Here is a 19,452-nt window from a genome sequence, read left to right on the forward strand (position 1 = left end):
CAGAACCCTCTTGTTGGCTGAAAGGAAGGGATTGCAGAATGGAGTACTCCAGAAGGAAAGAAAATGCTCTTGGAGGGCAGGAGGGAAGGTGGTGAGATGGAGAAGCCTTGGGAGATTGTAAGGGAGGTGGAAGATTGCTAGGGCTTAACACAATGGAGACAAGGAGCTTGCAGCAGCAGGGGCACTGAAGAAGAAGAAACATTAAAAGCAGAGAATAAAATACACATTTATGTGAAGCAGAATAGCAGAGAAAGAGCATAGGAAATTTGAGAACGAGTATATGGCTAAATCAGAAAGGCAATCAATTAAGGGTAAACCATTCAGTGAAGTGGACAGCTTAAGGACAGCTCAGTTGGTTAAGCAAGATAACCCAAGGAAGTAACAATTAATTAAAACAGCATGAGGTAAATTATGATCTCAGAGAAGAAGCTCAAGTTTCAGATGGAAACAGATCACTTGAGTAAATTGAGGGTCCAGTTTCAATGGCCAGAGGTATAAGAGAGGCCATGAAACCATAAATAGGAGATGGCATTTTCATGCCACAGGATAGAAGAACCATTTTGCTCTTGAGATGATTGTTGAAGTAATGAGATTTGGAAGTGGAGTGATGAAATATGTGGAGTACAGCCCACTCACTGCAGCTATCTCTGGTACCTGTCCTACTTAAGAGCTGTGGTAGGGAAAATGTCCATATGGTTAGCAAAAAGACAGGAAAACAACATTTGTTGCTCTGTTTTTTTCATCCTCTGATTGCATTTTGCCAACTAGACAGTCCACAGGCTTGACATCTAGTGAACTTTGTTTGCTGAGGATTAGATTGCCCTTTGGGGCACCAGCAGCTCAAGCTGAGGGATGATGAATTACAGCAGGCAATTCTTTGACTTCTCGTATCTCAAACTGGGGTTGGTTACTGTGGTTTTAGGGTGAGACAAACCCATTAAACCAAAGATAAACCCATTAAAGGCATGCTTTGTTCTGTCTGGATGCCATCCATAGCATTTCCGATGAGATGACTTCTCACTGTATGTTCTAGTAGGATCATACACATTGTTGGCATTAAATGGATGCATACATAATGTGTACTTAGAACTCCAAGCTGCACTGTTCTGGTGATATTCAGCTACTTCAGAACTCCTTGGCCACATGCACTTGGCCTAGTTTTGGTTCCAAGCTTTGGAACAGCTCTGTGAAGGTGAGGGATTTGTGGGGGCAGACATGGAGCTTCTATGCTTCTGGTTGTCAAATGCCAGCATCTTCTCCAGAGTGATCTTGCTGTGCAGGAGGCAGAGTGCAAAGCAGTGAAATTTTGGGTCTTGGGTGTTGTCTTTTTCTCTCTTCTGCAGCATTTCCATCAGGTAGCTTCTGCCCCAAATATGCCTACTTCCCAATGGTTGTAGGAATATACATGTGGGCACCTGCAGAAATTTGTGAGAGATGTGCAGTATAAATCAACTGACAATGGACTTTTATTTCAGTGCATGAAAACACAGAAATGTCTTTAGCCGGACTAATTACTACATCAGGTCCTTTTAGTTTAGTTTCCTATCTCTGTCAAGGCCTGGCACCAAATGCTGCAGAGAAAGTCATGCAATAAATGTAGTAGTGGTAGTATGATCTCCCAAATAAATCAGTGTCTCAGGTTCTTAGCATTTTGAGACTTCATTTAGTCTTCACTAACTTAGTTTAACACCCCATTCCAAATAACTGCTGTTACTTATAACAACCTTTCATGTTCTTGGTGCTTACATAAATAATCGATTCCTTTTTAACCTTCATTAGCTTAATTTAGGAAGTGCAGGTGTTCTTGGAATGGTTAATTCTTAAATATATGTCTTATTCTTAGATTGCTGCTTAATCACTTTAAAAAATGTGTTTCCCCTTCAGCTCATATACCCTTTTTATACTAATTTGCTTTTTTATCTGGTTTATTTTTAGATTGTGACATTGTACCAGAAAAGAAAATGTCACCATGCTGTTGAAAACTAAATAGCTCATCTCCAACTCTGTAGTAAACAGTTTAATTACTGTGGAAATGGAATTATTGCTCTCTAAAATTGTTTGGTTGTTGCTTCTAAACTATCCTTTTTTTTTTTCTACATAATTCACTGCTTTCGTTTCTTGAAATGAGTAGCACAGACCAACTGACCATGATCCAGTAGAGCTTTGTAACTTATCATGCATTCTTGAGCTGCAAGGTGAGTTTTCAAGATGAATTTGAGACCTAAGAAGGTGGCAGTTGGTGGATGCTTTCAAATCAGCTGTATCAGGCCTGGGAGCTCTGAATGTAATGAAAGGCTCAGTCAAAGAAAAAGATATGTTGAGTTAACTTTTGTGTAGTACACATCCTGTAGGTGTGAATGTGGAAGTCTTCTCGTGCAGGTCAAGAGACTGACATTTATTTGCCTGATAGGGCACATTTTTTATTTTTACTCAGTAGCAGGAAGGAAAACCACAGACTTAGTTCATTGTGGAGTAAGTCCAGTGCTGTCCCAAGAAACTGGGGACAAAGAGGTCAGAAAGAGAGAATGTCCTTGGCAGCCATCTCTTGGGGCCAGGGACTGTGGGATTCTTGTTTCCAACATGCAGTTTCCAACAATGTTCCTAAATTATTATGCGTTACTTCCAGTCTAAACTGATGAGTTCAAGCTCAATCAATAAACTAGAGAATCTGCCACCTTCCTTCCCTCACTCCCCTCAGGATCCTGAATGCAGTGTTTCATGGGCCAGTGGTTTTATTGATTATATATCCCCAATCAGTGCTTTCTTGTTAGTGAATAGTAGATCCAGCTGTAACCTTACCTACCAATACCTGTACCAAAAATTATCCCTGACACACTCCAGAAATCTCCCAGGTTGCTTGCATCACTCTGTGTTGCTCTTCCTATGGGTGTCAGGGGGAGAGATATAAATCTACTAGTGGACCCAGAGTTTGCGATGCAGGGATTTCCTTGAGTCTTTTAAAAGAGGCTTTTATTCCCAGCACTATGCCTCACTCTTCTGGAATTGAGAATGTGGACTCCTGGGTAAAAGTGAACTCGGTTGGATACACTAGCCTGAGAGACTGCATGGCTGTGAGTTTTATATCTTGTTTGAAACTGCTGGTTTATAAATTCCTCTCTCAGATCTTTTCAGAACCTAGCTCAAGTATTTTTAATATTTAGATTTCTTTGGATTATCGGTAGTCTGTGAAAACTGAAGCACAGCAGCTAATTAAACTTAGGAATTCGACAGTACTTCAACCCAAAATAGTTTCCTGTGATACATGTGGCTGTATATGTCAAACTCTTCAGGCTTGGCTTTTATTTAGAATTTCATAGTGTTGAAGTATATATATTGCAGGCATTTCAAGGTGGCATGTTTTGCTTTGTTGTAGTATGCCAGGCAGCTCCCTAAACAGCAACAGGTCTCCTGTTTACTACTTTTACTCTAATGGATCCTGTAACTGGGTTCTCTCGGAATAAAGAAATCTATAAAGGATGGGAAACTCAGTCAGAAAGAGAAGGGGAAAGTAAAATTTCAGACTTGATTTCTGCCTGGAACATTTCCTGTAGCTGTTCTGCAGCACTTGGAAGCCCAGGGTTTCCCAGACCCACCCACTCATGCCTGTGCAGGGGAGATGTGATCCTATAGCTGGGGGCGGGTCCGACAGATGGCAGAGGCAGGAGAGGTGGATGGAGAAGAAAACATCTTGGCAAAGATGGGTAGGAGTCATAGCATGTAGTAATCTCTGTGGTTTATGTTTGATGGGCTTTTAGGAATTCTAATATCACATGGAGTGTTAGCTTCTTAAATGCCGCTGGATTGGGCAGAGGGGGAAGTTGGATAAATTACATTTTCTGCCAGGATTTCAGGCCTATAAGAGCTTAGTACATAAATCATGTTTATTCCCTAGGAAGCTGTTTCATTGCTCTGGATAATGGGGTTTGTACGTTCCTGGTTTATTCCCAGCAGCACAGGGCATAGCACAGCAAACTGCTTAGATTAGGATAGACTTGAACGTGCTTCCTTTCTCCTGCTCACCTCTTCTTTTTCACTGCCAGCTCTCTGTTTCCTACTTCTGCTTCTTCTTCTGTGCCTGTGCAGGAAACCTCCCCCCCCTAGAACCACTAAACCATTGTGGTGTGTTGTGAAGCTACCTGTTTGTAGTGAGTGCTGCCAAATATAATTTGCTTAATGATAGAGGCAAAAGAGTGTGCAATGGCTTAAAAGTTGTAAATATGTGATGACCTTGATGGCTGAAGCTGTTTGGATTATATAATGTATAAGGACTATTCCAGAGCCCTGACAAGCTGTAGTGGTGCCTTTGAACTTCTGGGAGCTTTGGAAGTGTGAGTTTTGGAAACTCTGCTTCCAGCGCCATGTGAATATTTGTAGTGAAAAGCCAAGTTTATGTTCCTTGATTACACTGGAAAATTCTTTCTAGTGGGTTGGGAGAAGTCCTGCCAGCTCTTTTTAGGGTCTGGAATAGCTCAGATGATAAGCCTCTGCATGTCCTTTGGAAGCAGCTGTTAAGTAATAGAAATGCAGATTACATGTTTAGATGAAACAAGGAGTGCTTAGATCCTCACTGCTTAAGTCTGACCCAGGAAATTCCCAGTGTTTTATACACCCTGGAATCCAAATGGATAGTTGTGGTGAGCAGTGGATTGGTGCTGTGACTCTGTCCAAAGGGACTTGGCACAGGTGAGGTTGCCAGTGAAGGAGCAGAGTGGCTCAGAAATGAGATGATGTGGGAGGAAAGTCAGAAAATATCTCCTGGACTCCTCCCCACCTCCTGTTAGAGACTCCTGAGGTTTCTTTGCCGTAGCAAGCATTGGACAGAGAGGAGGTTTGAGAATGCTTTAAGTAATCACAAGAGGCATTTTACAGAGAGTTGTTAGTAGGTTGGCAGCACTGTTGAGACCAAATGGCAAAAGATTACTTCTCCATCAGCATTTTGTCCTTTCTAATGTAGTGCTAGTGGGAGTAAGGCAAGGTTTGTTACTGAGATATGTTCAGAAAGAAAAAAAAAAAAGAAAATCACTTTCCTGCGTGCAAAATGGAGCTTTGACCATCTCAAATCCATTAATACAACACACAGCTGTCACTCAGCCACTGGGAATGAAAGTAGGAGAGTAGCAAAAAGAAATTGTGTAGTCCAGCATTTGCTTTTGTTTTATCATAACAGAGTGCCTGTGATCATCAATAAACTTGATTTTTGGGTTTCACTGGGCCTACAGGAGAGAAAGGTGTGAAGACAAACAGGGTATATGGCTTCTTGTTCCTGGAACAGGTGTCTGGAGGTGACTTGTGAAAGTGTCTCAGCTGATCTTCCCAGTAAGAACAGACTCATTTCAATCCAGAGCTGTTGAGATCTTATTTCAGTAAGTCTGTAAAGAGGCAAAAGAGTTCAACTGTGATGGAGTTCAGTATGAGTGCAAGGTGACTGCCATTTTACTTTTTTCTGTGGCTTCACCAAAAGAGACTTAGAAAGACTTGGAATTGGAGTTTCTCATAAAAAGAGGTTCCAATTTGGATATGTCTGTATTTTAATCTACTTAGGGCCTTTAGCAGAGTGTTTCCGTCAATAAAGCTGATTTTATAGCACCTAGCACTTGGGCAAGATTTAAAACACATTAGCAAAATCTCAAAAATTAAGCTTTTACCTGTAAACAGGGGAATTGCAAGTTCAAGATGGGTTTCAGATAAATGGCTCTATTTTAATCTGTGGTAATTTTTCCATTCTTGTTCATCTGTTAGAAACCATCTGTCAGCACACAGAAGGACCACTGAACTCAGTTCAGAAATATCTCTGGATCCTCGGCCAGCTGATGATCAGCTGTTCACAGAAGTGATGTTGGTGGTTGCAGCATCTAGGGCTGTAAGTCAAGTCCAGTGTCAGTCCTTGGTGATGCATTAAATCCTGGCTTTCATCCAAAATCAGACTATTACAGTTTAACGAGTGTATAATTCTGGGTGTACAGAAGCAACAAAGAGCACACTGTTTTGTCAATGTCCATTTCAAGGAAGCTAAAGAAAGGTGTTATTCGGCATTCATTGGATTATTTTCCCCTTTTCAGTCAGTTGGAAATGTGATATAACTGGAATCTCAATCATAATCCACTCACTTTAAGGAATTTTTCTCACTGGCAAATTTCATCCAAATTATGCAGAATAATAGAAGTCTGAAAAGTAGTGAGTTCCTACCAGTTTAATGAAAAACTGGATGAAAGAGAGAGGTCAAGCCCAAGACTTCCTATTTTGTTTGGCCTCCTGTTTGGCTGATCAGCTCATCCTGCTGGCTGGCAGGCATCAGATGGATACTTCCCAACCAGGCAAAACTCATTTCACCTCCTAAACAATTGATAGTTATGAGATGTGGGAAGCAGTTTCTGAGAAATGAGAGGAACAAGTTTCTCTTCAAAACCGGGCTTCCTTCAGTCTATTCCTTCAGATTTATTTGTCCGTCTGTGATGGGTTAAAACTTTCCTCCAGATGTGCACCTTCATATGACTTTGAAAATATATTGGGTTTTCATGCCTTTTCCTGTGATACTTTTACATATTCTTGCCTCTGTCGTATGTATAGTCAATGGCAGCCTGGTCACCTACAGTTTTTGCATCAAAAACCACTTGGAGTGACCAGTGCAAGAGTATTCCTTTCCTCTTCATTTCTGTTGTCTCTGCTTTTAGAAAATCTGTGTAATGAAGGAATTTTTTTTTTCTTTCTGTCTAGTTCACCTTCTGTCAAGGGGCATGACTGAATTGATCAAATTAGTGAAAAGCACTCTATGGACTTTTTTGGATTGGAGCATAGGGGCACTTTTGCAAGGAGCATTACTTAGAGGGCTTTTATCTGGGTTGCAGAAGCAGGTGAAGAAGTCACTATGGTGTGATAATTGACTGCTTAGACCCAAGTGGGACCTATCAACACTCTAGATAGTGCAAGCTCAAATGTAAGATTAGAGCTGCTCAACTGATTTTTAGTGAATCTCTTTCTCCTGAGAGAAAACAGCCACTCTGTGCCCTTGTTGAAACCAAATATTTCTCTGTGCTTGTGGTGGCACAAAGCAAGCAGCAATTTCATTGGCAGGAAGGAGGGAAGTGGTGGGAACAACTAATTTGTCCCTCCTGCAGCAGCACTTCATGAAGTGTAACTTTGTGTCTCAGTTGATGGTTCTGCTATTTTGCAAGACAGCCATTCATAAATTTCACTTCATATCTGTGAAAACTGCTCTCCCCCTGCCAGGTTTATAAGATTAAAAAAAAAAAGGATAGCACTTGAAGCAATTAATCTTGTCCCCTGACCCGCTCCCCTTTGCCTCTGAATTCTGTGACAAAACCACCGGTCAGTGCAGCTGTGCCAGTTCATCTTTCTGACACTGTGAAGGATGTGTGAGCAGAGATGTTAAACCATCGGATGGGGCTGCTGGCAAACAGTATCCTTCCATGGGATGCTGTAGACAGGCAGAAGAGCTACAGTCCCTCTCTCACAGCTCACCTTTGCTGCAAAAACCTCCATTGACTTCTTAGGATCTGGAGCAGCAGGCCTGGCTTCATGGACTGGAATAAAGCTATCAAATGTAGATCTCTTTATCTAAGGCAGTTGTTCCTTTATGGCCATTAGAGAGGAAGTAAGTGTTTAGTCTGATGACTAAACACCCTAAAAGGTGTGGTCTCTATGAGGAAGGCTTGGAGTGATCTCAATTTGCATTTCAAATACTGTAAATGAGATGAACCCTGTGTCTTCTCTGACACAGTTGTATTTAGGGGCTGGTGGTGGTGGCATTAACAAAACAAAGGACCAGTTCCAGTGGATTTCAACATTGTGTGAGGTTTCTGGCTGCCACCCAGAAACCATAATTCGAGCTCCTGCTCAGATTCCTCACTTCTCCAGGAAATATGGCTGTTCATTGCAGTTCCCAGGTGAGATGTCAAATCACTGCTGCTGTCTCTCCTTGATGTGGTTGGGAACAATACAGACAGCTCAGAGACATCCTGCATTCCAGTAGATTTTACTGCATAACTAATTTGGATATCTTTGCTATTGCTAGTCACAATTTGTGGTGGTTTCCTTATGATACAGCTCTTTTATATATCTGATACGAGAGTCTTAGAAAAACTTCATCTGACCAAGTCCTAGAATTCATACTCTATAATTCATACCTTAAAATTTGTGTTTCAAACCTTGCAAACAGGCTTTGTGCATAGGAATTTGAAGCAAGTTTGCATAAATCAAAATGTCTTTTCTCTGAAAGGAAGTGATTCAATAGCTTTTCAGATCAAAGCTCCTCCATATTTAAGTAAAAGAACTGGCAGGAGGAAATGTAAACTAAAAGCTTGTCAGGTAATCTGCTAGACTTTTATTCACTCAGTTACAGAATTATAGAATAGCCTGGGTTGGAACAAACCTTAAAGATCATCTCATTATACTCCCCTGGCATAAGCAGGGACACCTTCCACTACATCAGGTTGCTCAGAGCCCTATCCAACCTGGCCTTGACCACTTCCAGGGATGGGGCAGGCACAGCTTCTCTGGGCAACCTGTGCCAGGGCCTCACCACCCTCACATGGAGGAATTTCTTCCTAATACCTAATCTAAACCTACTCTCCATCAGTTTGAAGCCATTCCTCCTCATCCTGTTACTCCAGGCCCTTGGAAATAGTCTCTCTTCATCATTCCTGTAGGCTCCCTTCAGGCACCAGAAGGCCCCAATTAGATCACCCCAAAGCCTTCTCTTCTCCAGGCTGAAAAATCCCAATTCTCTCAGCTTTATATCTTGGTTTCTTCTAGTTCACAAACATTGTTCCATCAAAAAGGTAGTCCTGGCAAATTTTGGCCTCATCTGTATTTCTCCAATCTAAATAGGTATTTCTCCAATCTGTAGGTACAATCAAAATCAAACCCCATTTTCTATGACACTTTGAATGTGTCTGGAAGAAAAATGTATCACTTGTATATTAAAAAAAAAAAGAGTTAAACAAAATCAGTGATTAGGATGAGGTGCTGCAATGATTCACAGCTCAGATTTTATCTTCTAGAAGGCAGCAGGGTTTGTTCATTCAAGGCCAAGGCAGCAAGGATAGGGTAACCATATCATCCCACAGGATGCAAAAACAGTTTTATCTTTCTTTTGTAGTCTGGGAAACAGAACTGTGAATTCTACTGTGTGGGTGGCACCAGATCAGTGATTTTAAAATAGGTAATGAAAACCCAAATATTATCTGGATAAATAAGAGTAAGGAGTGAAAACTATATTCTCGGTTTAAATAAAATACTTTGTTTCCCTTTTAGGCACCTCAAAAAAGCCTGGAAAAAAGTTCTAAAAGATACTGATGATGCAGAAAAGGTGCAAGTGCTTGATTTCATAGCTTCCTCTGCAACTATTAATTTGGCAATTTGTAGCAAATTATTGTTAATTTATAGTTTAATTTCTTACTTTAAAAAGTCACAGCAGCTCTATTACTAAGCTAATGAAGATGGTATGCATGAATTGTCCTTATTCTGTGGTCTCTGCAGTGCAATCTCTTTCCTTTCATGCAGGTTGCAGTGCCAGGCATGATTTACTATCTGCAACCTTTTTATTGTCCTGATAACTTCCCTCTCTTGAGGAAGTTGGGGGAATATTACATGATCCTTCTAAAGTCCAGACACCAGAAATTGCTGCAGGGGGCATTGAAATAGGCTGAAAGTTTCATATCAAGAAACAATATAATAATAAATGTGAGGAGGAGAACAGTCATGACTTTATTAGTCTTCGTTAAATCTTACCATATTGTAGAGACCTTGCCTGGGGAGTAAATCAGATTATCTCTGTTCTGCTCTGTGATATCCACTCTTTTCATATTTCTTTTTCATTGCATTTAGACCTATTCTTCAAGCTTAGGTAGCTGAGTATTTTCAGAAGTGAACCTGTGCACAGCAATGTATTCTTGATTTAGTTGTTGTATTTGGCAAAGGTCTTAATTTTAGCTAGAGCTTCAACCATGACTGCTGTCCCAAAAACCCAATTTGGTATGCTTTTGTGGATATCAAGAGCATTTGCATTGGCCATTTTCTTATTCATTTGGTACTTGTCCAGGTGATCTTTCTTAGGAAGACATTTTTAAGATCATATTTGCAAACAGTTGTGCTGCGGATAATTTTCAATTTCATCTTGAGTGGGGTGGTATGCCTGGAGTAATAAGGTGCTTTAAACACCATGAAAACCTCAAAGTCTCAGTACATTTTTCAAGCTAATCCCCAGTTACAAGTATTACATTGAGCTTTTTAGGAAAGAGAAATTCAATGTGTGTGACCAAACCCAACAATGTTTTCACAGAATATTCAGAAGCCAAATGCCAACTGTAGCTTGAAGCTCACTGATTGTAGTAGAACCAGTAATTTTACTATTATTGAATGGCTTTGTAGCATTCTGTAGGGCCATAAAATTCCCAGACTGCTAGCTTGGAGAAAAAGATGCCCATGAGTAGAGCCATTATGTGGCAGTTTGAGAGAGCTCTATTACAGCTGCAGGCATTGGCTGCTGCCTACTCTGAGAGATGGGCCTAGATTTTTTTGTCTGTTCTTGGATGGCATGGGATGCGTGAGTAATGAGAGGTCAGTTTGTCCCTGTAGTTGGCAGGGGGTGGCTACCCTAGAAATAATATTTCCAGGCTTTATTTAGAATGAAATATTTAGGGGTGGGTCTTGAAAAAGATAGAATAGCCACAGGAATTATGGAAAGAGTAAAAAGCTTTGTTCATAGCAAGAAATTCAGGAAATTTCAGCCTTTTTGCTCATCAGAGGGGAGGCTGAAATTTCAGCAGCCTCCTTTAAGGATCTCTTAAAGGAGGAAGGAAAAATAATTTAAAAATCAGCCAAAACCTGAAGTGCCAAAAGATCAGACTCTGAAGAGGGTGCAAATTTATTAAAGACAGTATTTTATTAAGCAGTGATTTTGGTTTTTCCCCTGCCACCAAAACTTCTTTCAAAAACTTGGGGATGTGTTATTCTTATGGAAACATTACACCAAAGACCTAATGAGGAGAATTTCAGGATTAAATTTTGAGACTGTTAGAGGTGGTCAAGCCAGATGTGTTTCAGAGCCACTATTGATACTAATCCCTGAAGTATTTCCAATAGGGGTTGCACATGCTGGGAAATAGGTATTGATTTAGTTGAGGACTCCATCTTGGTAGGTCCTCCTGCCTCTACTGGGGGGTATGTAGATGGAAGCAATTAATAAATTGCAGTGAAATGGAGCTGTGCAAATCTTCCCTAGTGAACCCAAGTGACCACCTGTGCTCTGGATTCCAGCAGCTCCACAAAACCCTGGTTGTGAGTGACGACCTGATGGTTTTGTCTTGATAGCAACTGAAACTCCAAAGCCAGGTACTATTTTTTTTCTGGGCCTTCAGATTCATTTGATCCCAAAGCAAAACAAGGGAAGTTGAGGTGAATGGGAACTGCCTTGTAAAGGGAAAGTTTATGTCCAGCTGTGCTGTCAGATCCTGGCTCCATTTTGCAGTCACCTGATCAAGATTAGCATGATGCCACCTAAATCCAGGTAGCTGAGCAGAATCTGACTAAAGCAATTCATTTCACAAATTATTTTTATCTCAAACTTGAATGTGAGCCTCAGTCAGTATTTTAATGCTCCATTAAAGCCATACTGTAATGAAATAATAAGTCTCATGTTACCATTTTTGAGCAATGGTTGAATCAATGCCCTTGTTCAGTGAGAGGTCTGCTGGCATTTGCTGGGACCTGCAGGAGCAGCATCAGGCTGTAGTCTCTCCTGTCCTCTCCCCATCCATGTGCTCTGGATCATCCTTGTTTTTTGAACATTTCCAGGAATGGTGACTCCACCACTTCCCTGGAGAAGCTTTGTGAAGGTTCCTTCCTCTTGCTGCTGCTGCCTGACAAGTGGCTCCCCATCAGTCTGATCTTTTTCACATTAATGTAGTACATCTCGTTTGCATGGATTTAAAAGGAAAAAGCTGAGATGAAGAATTTTGCTCCTCCTGCCTTGCACAGTGCTGGTAGTGCTTACATGCTCCATGTAGGACAGCATCCCAAAGCAGCTGGAGAAATGGTGCTGTGCTGGGGAGGCAGGAACCCCCAACTGCAGAGAAGAGACAGCTAAAGAGCTATAACCTCCTGGCTGACAACCCATACCATGGAATTGTCCATTTTTTCTTTTAGATATTATATTTGCTGCATTTGGGATGTTCAAAATAGCTCCTGAGTCATTATTGACTGGGACTTGAGTCAAACCAGGATGTGATTAAGCATTAACTGTCTGCAAACTGAAATCAGACTGCAAAGCTTGTTAACTTAAGATGAAGAATAAGTAGTTTGGAAGTTTGATGAAGGCTTTGAGGATGGATTCAGGTTAAGACATCAGTGCTGAGGCTGCCTTTTGCTTAGTGACCTGCCTGGTGCCCAATTCCAACTGAAATCTGAGGGGCTTGAAGTGAGATTCTCCAAGGAACATTTCTCCTGCGTCTTTCACAAGTAGGGGTTTGTCCCCTAAGTGCTCTTGGATCTGAGGGCCCCCAGTGCCTTTTCAATTCCAATATTAGGTCCTCTTGGAATTGGAGAGAACTTTGAATCAAAAGCATATTGTTTATGTCCTATGAGTGAAGGAACGCTTGCAGTGAACTGAGTTTCCTGGCCAAAAGCTGCTGCAGTTCTGCAAATTCTATCATAACATTTCTACTGTGCATTTTAATCAAGCTCAGCAAACAATTCAGTCTCCCTGATCCTGCAAAGTATCCTGCTATAGGTTTGTCTTTGAATCCATTCTGCTTTTAAATAAACATTTTCCTATGAAGCTTTTCTTGCTTTGTAACTTTGGGATTTGGATCAGAAAGAGAGACGTCTAATTATTCTTTTCTGACAGAAAGCACACACGAGTACACAAGATTTTTGTGTTCATACACACAGCTTCATATTTGAACTAGTGGCTTGCCTATTTGTGGCCCTTCCAGGAGACCCCTACTGCTTTTCGTAATAGGTTTATTAATGAAGGGTTCAGCAGGAACTGGAAGAATGCGGTTTTGGGGATGGGAAAGAATAGAGATATATAGCTCATCTAATAAATAGGGAGGGAGTTGTACAAAGGTATGTTCCTTAGCTCTTTAGTCTACCCTGGCTAAGAAAAGATTCATTAATATAAAACACTCCCTAGATAATTGTCCACTACGTTATTTGGGGGTTTTTTTGTGCTTCTTGCTCAGACCAAACTTCCAGAGGAGGTGTGAGTTGCAGAATTTCACTGGAAATTTTGAATTTTGTTATACAGTTTTGTAACAAATGGCTCCAGCTGATCTTTGATTAACTTATGTTTTTTGAAAGAGTTGCTGTGCGGATAGAAAAATATGCAGAATTATTTTCTTTCCACTTGAGAAAGAGAAATAATTTTACAAAACCTGCAAACTGGTTTGTTGACAGCCAGAAAAATCTCCACTTTCAAATCTTGTATTTGGAACAGTATTCCATGCCTGTCTTACACTGTTTCACAAAGGTGAGAGATTTCAAATTTCCTGTAATTTGTTTTTCACAGTTCTGTGATGAAGGCTTTATTTGGGCATCAGCAGAAGGCTGATGTGAAGCCTTTCCTTGATGGTTGTAAATAAAGCTATTGGTGTTCTTGAAATGGGAATTGCTGATCTGGCTGGCACATTGCTGTCTCCTGCTCAGAGGGAGATAAACCAGCTCTGCAATGGCCAGTTACATAATTACATACCTACCAAGGTGGGAAGGGGCCTCAGATGATCACATATTCCAACCTTTTGCGGGAATGGAACCTAGATGAGAATATGCAGCACCTTGTCCTGTTGTGTCTTGAAAATCTCCAGCCTTGTGGACTCTACCACATTCTTAGGAAGCTGTTGCTGGGAACTTATTGTTACTTCAGTTGAAGTGTGTCTGAAAAATAATACTGACACATTTGCAGAGAATTATGAAGTTACAGCAAAATCAATTTTTGATAGGGAAAAAAAAAGGTTTTTTTCAAATACCTATTTTTAGAGACGAAAAGTAGCAGCAAAACTTCAAAAAATGCTGAAATTTAAATTTCTCTGAATGACTTTATGGTTCTGAATCAAATCTCTTTTGTAGAGGAGAACAGCTATACCAAGCATTTTAGTGGTCACTAATAATTGATGTTTTTCTGCTGACAGCTCCTGTGCAGCTACTGGAAATGGTTCCAGTCTTTTTGGGATTACCTTTAAAATATATGAGGAATGTATATAATAACATAATATTACACTGTAAGGGCAGAATTCTGCAATGTGTGTTTTACATACATGAATGTCACCCTTCCTAGTGCTATGCAGGCTTTGGAAAGATAGGATATTCTGGACCTTTAGAGCTTTTCATCATTCTGTATTTTAGGATATTAATTGCTGAGTTTGCTGTGGTACAGAATTTTCGGGATAACCTTCAATCACCTCATAAGCCCTCCAATTTCTACTAAGGCTGAGTAGTATTTTTGGGAAATGAAGGAGTAAGAAGATACGGAGTTTCAGCAGGGACACTAACAAGTATATTCACACTCTCTATATATATCCATCATACTGGTATGACTCAAACTGGCCTTCAGTTAGGAAGCAGGCACTAATACTGCTGGGAATGTAGCACAAGGACATTCAGTAACTGAAGAGAGGTGCCAAAATTTCCATACGTAAATTATGTAACTGTGGGGTTTTAGGAGGCCTGCTCTTCATAAATAAGGTTTGATACTGAATGTTTATGTACCTTGGATCTAATTTTCAAACGAGCTTCTCTGATTTCTGTATGTGTTGGAGACCAGATTTTGCCCATTAAAATGGGCTGTATAGGGTGAAGTTTCTTTTGCTGAATCTTGGTTTTGTTTCTGTGTCAGTCTGAATGAAAATTTGGATTTTTTTTTTTTCTCTCTATTCTAAGATTTTCTGAAATGAAAGCTGTCCCATGGTTCATCTGCTGGCTGGGAAGGGTGGCTTTGGAGCACCTGAGAGTGGCAGGAACACGGATATGAGGGGTGATGATTAACAAAGGTGTGACAAGGTTCCAATTAATACTGCTTTCTCTTTTGCTCCCTTCTCTAGGAAGCTGCTGGAAGAATGCTGTGACCCTGGGCAGCTCTTTGCTATGACGAAGATTAATTCTCCCATGGGAAAGAACCTCTGGTTTGATGGGGAATTTTTATATTCTGTCACAATTGACAATGCAACTTACTCTCTCTTCCCACAGGTGAGTAACCATGTTTTCTTTTCATTTTAAGTATTAAAATCTAAATGGTAACATGATACAAATGAGTATAAATAGGCTGAAGGGTCATCAAGAAATTGTATCTTCATTTTTCAATACCAAACAAGCATCTGCTTTTTTACTTCCATGTTCTGAAAATTTTGTTTGTATAGATGTTAATACTTCCCTGGCTGTTTTGGGGATGTACACAAGGGATGAAATTGGGTCACGTCTTGTTTTTTAAAATGCTTGGTTCTGGCTATTTTAAGAGGGTGATTTCCGCATTTCAATTGGGGATCACAGTCACTGTAAGCCTGATCCGTCACCCACAACTGTTTCAGTTCGGATCTGTGGGACAGTGCTTTGTGTGAAGGTGTCCCAAGTTACTTCCAGGTTAATAAAGTTCTTTGATGGCAAACGATGAGACCCAATAAGAGAAGCCAACAGCTTGACTTTGTTGATTCTTCCTGTGTTTTTGAATGTTGGAAGTGGTTGGTTATTAATGTCCATCAAAGGTGCTTTGGCTTAAGTGCAGGGTTTTTGCGTGCTGGCAATATGTAATACTAGTCTAGGCTGCTTCTTGTATTTTTAATTAATACAGGAACTGATACTAAATAGTGAGTTTGTTATATTGAATTTTGTATGTTGAATACAAATATTTTAAGTGGCTACACACTTAAAGAAAGCCAAACATCTGGCTGTATTAATTGATTTACCTGCTACTTTGATCTGTCAAATTCAAGGTATAAGGAATTATTCAGCCTCCCAGTCAGTCTTGAGTCATTCACACAGGGCTTCTTATTTGTTGCTGTTTCAGTTAAATGAGTAGCAGAGTTCTTACTTGTTAACTTCATCCTGCAAATAAAACATCAAAGAAGTTTTAGGGGTTTTTTTAAAAGTAGTTTTTAGATCTCAAAAACAGAGTTATTACTTTGAGAGAGTTTCTTTTAATGGAGAAGAAGCGAGGGGAAGCTGCAGTGTGGGGCAGAGGAGATGGAAGCAGCACCTGTCTCTGTTGACATGATCCAGAGAAGCTCTGTTACAGCTGCGTCTTGTTCAGGATGCCAGGTCCTCTGTCTTGTCACTTGTCCCTGTTGCCATGAACTGGATAATGGACCTCTGCCTCCCTCAGGCTGCTCCTAGCTGCTGTGTCCAAGCAAGCTCAGCAAAAAAATAGATGCTGAAACCTGCCTGGCAAGTGGGTTTTTCCTGCAGTACGGCTGGAAAGAGGCTTCCCGACTGGAGTGAATTTCTGGAGACGGATAGACAGTTTATGATGTGTTGCAGAGCAGTGGCTGTAAGTCTTGTTTATGATGATTAGTGTGATTTGTTGCTACAATATTGTAGTGTTTACTGGAGAATACTGGAATCCTTGGCAGAGCTGTGAACTTTGTACCACAAAGATACTGGCAACAGGTGCTCAAAGTGTGTGTGTCCTCTCCAAGGTTTCAGGAAAGCCCCACTTGGGCTGGCAGAGGGACGTCACTGTTTTGTGATGGATTTGGGATTTCAGATGTGGGGTTTTTTGGATTAAATCTAGCGCTCTGCTTGGCCATGGTGGTGTCCTACCTCCTCTCACAGCAAAGAGCAGCATGCTGGATGGGCTCCTTCAGAGATGTTAGAGAGAAGTCATAGTCTTTGCAACTCCACTGGATCCCAGGATCCTAACACCTGTCCTTAAAGTTTATCAGTTGGCCAGATCAAGAGTAAAGACCTGGGAAGTCCTGAAGAGAGAAATTTCCGGGGGACAACATGAGCTAAGGAGCTGCGCCTTCAGCGTCCCTTAGGCTTGCCAAGCAGGCTGCGAAGGGGGTGGGCAGATGCTACTGTGGGGTTGGTGATGGAAAAGAGGAATTTTCATCATGTTCCAGCCCTAGGATGTTCCAACCCAGGAATGCTATCCCTTTAACGAATTGATGGGCAGTTTGTTTCCGACAATGCTATTCACTACTGCTCCTTCTTTCCTTGCAAGTATCACTGCCTCTAATCTGATGTGGTACTCCTATGCATTTTGCCCAGAGGAATTTTGTAGGCCTTTATCAGAAAAAATCCTGGTAGGCTTAAAAAATAAGGAGGATTTATCTGCAGTAAATTTTTAAATGTATTTTTTTACTTCTGTCTTTGTTTCAAGAAATGTACTTGCCTAAATTTTTCAGGCTCTTGCTTTGAAGAATGGTGTCTATTATTAGCTTGCTTGCAAGCGATTTTTCTGAAGATGAATATTCCTTTCAAAAGTATACAGAAGCTTAAAACAACTCACAAAATATGGTTAATACTCTGAAATGCCCAGGGGATGTAACAGGAGTGTTGCAGTGGTTGAGGCCACCATAGGATTGGCCAGGGAGCCTCAGGACTCCAAAACAGTGGAGGTCTGCTGGTGGGCAAGCTCAGAGGTCTAAGACCACCCCCTTTCACCCTTTTTAAGTCCATGTTCTAGATAGTTCTCCTTTCCTTGATACCCCACTGGCCCCCGGTTCCCTTGTTCCACCTCTCACCTTCCCCAGTGGTCACTGTCCTGTCACCCCACATCCTCTCCACCCACCCCTTGGCCCCTAGAACATTGGTCTCTGATGTTATGCCCACCCCCAGTGCCGATCCAGATAAAACCCTGGACCCCTCAGTGTTCTGTGTTCTTTGTCCCTGGATCCCTTCGAGCAGGGACCCCAATAAACCCCTCAGAACTCCATACAAAGGACCCCTCCCGCCTCTTTGTCCCTGGTGACACTGCAGGAGCTATCCGACTGTGTGTGTGTGTGAGTGGCAGCGAGTATCCACCTACTACGATGTGTCAGAGTGTGTCCGAGTGCGTTTGCATGGCACCCCCCGGAGCTGCTCTGGTAAGGACGCGATCGGGATGGACACAATGTTCTTTCCACGCCCTCCACTTGCATCGCGTCACAGGAATGTAAAAGACCACAGTTATGTTGATATAATCAAAAAAATATTTCCTCTGGAATAAATAAAAATGTCTCCATCCACATCAGTCTGCTGGGCTTGAGCAATTTGGTGATTGCAGAAGACTTCTCAGTCCTGAACCAGTGACTAACTTATAGGATAATGTAAGTCAAAACTAAATAGGGAATTTGCTGTATTTCATGTAATACAGAAATAAATATGTCCAAAATTAATATGTAAAATGTCATTTATTTCTGAATGAAATATTTTCTTCTGAGCAATCTGTAGATAGAGTTCTTACAGTTGAGTCAGCATTTTCTGACAGCGTGCTTTTCCACTAAAAATGCTATTTCATGAAAATATAAATTTATTATCAGTTAATTCGTTTTTCAGTTTTGCTTTGAGCTGAAAAGCTTAAAAGGTTTTGGTGGTGTTACGACATTTCATTTTACTGTCTTTTTGAATGTAATACTTCAGCTGTTGGTTTTTTTTATCAGCTCTGTTGCTTCCTCTTTTTTCCTCAGACTTTGAGTGATTACGTTACTCCTTTTATTTTTTCAAGTTTTTGACCCACCAAGGGAGAAATGTGCAAAAGAGAAAAGCTTTTATGTGGAAATAGTCATTCAATGCTCCATTTCAGTTTATGAGAACAAAATTTGATGTTGCAGAGTTTTGCATGAACCAGTAATTCCAGCTGCTGGAAGTGGCTCCTCTTAGTCTACCCCTCTGTGTCATTTTACCCCTTGATTTCAGGAATTAAAATTTTTGGAAGCAGAAATGAGATATTGCACTGACTGCACCATCTTTCCCCTCCCGTGGAGAAACTGGTCAATACTCAGCAATCAGGAGAAGCCAGACTGGGCACTAATGGTCATGGGTAGCTTGTAAATGTACCTTGTCACCATTGTGGACCTTTATTAAACAGAACACAGAGCTGTGTGTTGGTGAGTGTCCAGGACTGCTGTCCCTGATGATTCCTTAGCTGCTCAAATCCCTTGTAAAGTTTCACTTGCAGAAGCTGTCAGTTACAAGAGTGGCTGCTTGCACTGAGCTTCTCATGAATAGTCATCACGAATGGTGTTGGAGAAATCCAAAGGAAAGAACTGCCAGCCACAAAAAAAAACTGGGAAATGTGACATCTCTTTCTGCATACTTTGTGATCAGGAGAAAGATGATATTTTCCAAAATACGTACATAATATAAACATTTGTTTAAAGTTTAAATTCCTGCCATTATTATAAAGGCTGAGAAAATGTTGCTCTAATTGTAAATGTAAAATGGAGACATTCTCTGACACTTTCTGGATTTTCTGAATGGTGTATTGGGTAACAGTGAATTATTTTATGATTATGCTGTGTG

The 19,452-nt window shown here is 40.9% G+C and overlaps 1 protein-coding gene across 2 annotated transcripts in view; it reads left to right on the forward strand.

Annotated features, from left to right (window-relative positions):
• Positions 1 to 19,452, forward strand: part of ST8SIA1 (ST8 alpha-N-acetyl-neuraminide alpha-2,8-sialyltransferase 1) — a 126,586-nt gene that overhangs the window by 11,745 nt on the left and 95,389 nt on the right. For both annotated transcript variants that reach the window (XM_048300123.1, XM_048300122.1), the window contains exon 2: positions 15,057 to 15,201. In XM_048300123.1, coding sequence (XP_048156080.1) covers positions 15,057 to 15,201 — 145 coding nt within the window. The remainder of the gene's footprint in view (positions 1 to 15,056; positions 15,202 to 19,452) is intronic.

The sequence above is a fragment of the Corvus hawaiiensis genome, chromosome 4 (genome assembly GCF_020740725.1).
Source record: "Corvus hawaiiensis isolate bCorHaw1 chromosome 4, bCorHaw1.pri.cur, whole genome shotgun sequence".
NCBI classification, from domain to species: Eukaryota; Metazoa; Chordata; class Aves; order Passeriformes; family Corvidae; genus Corvus; species Corvus hawaiiensis.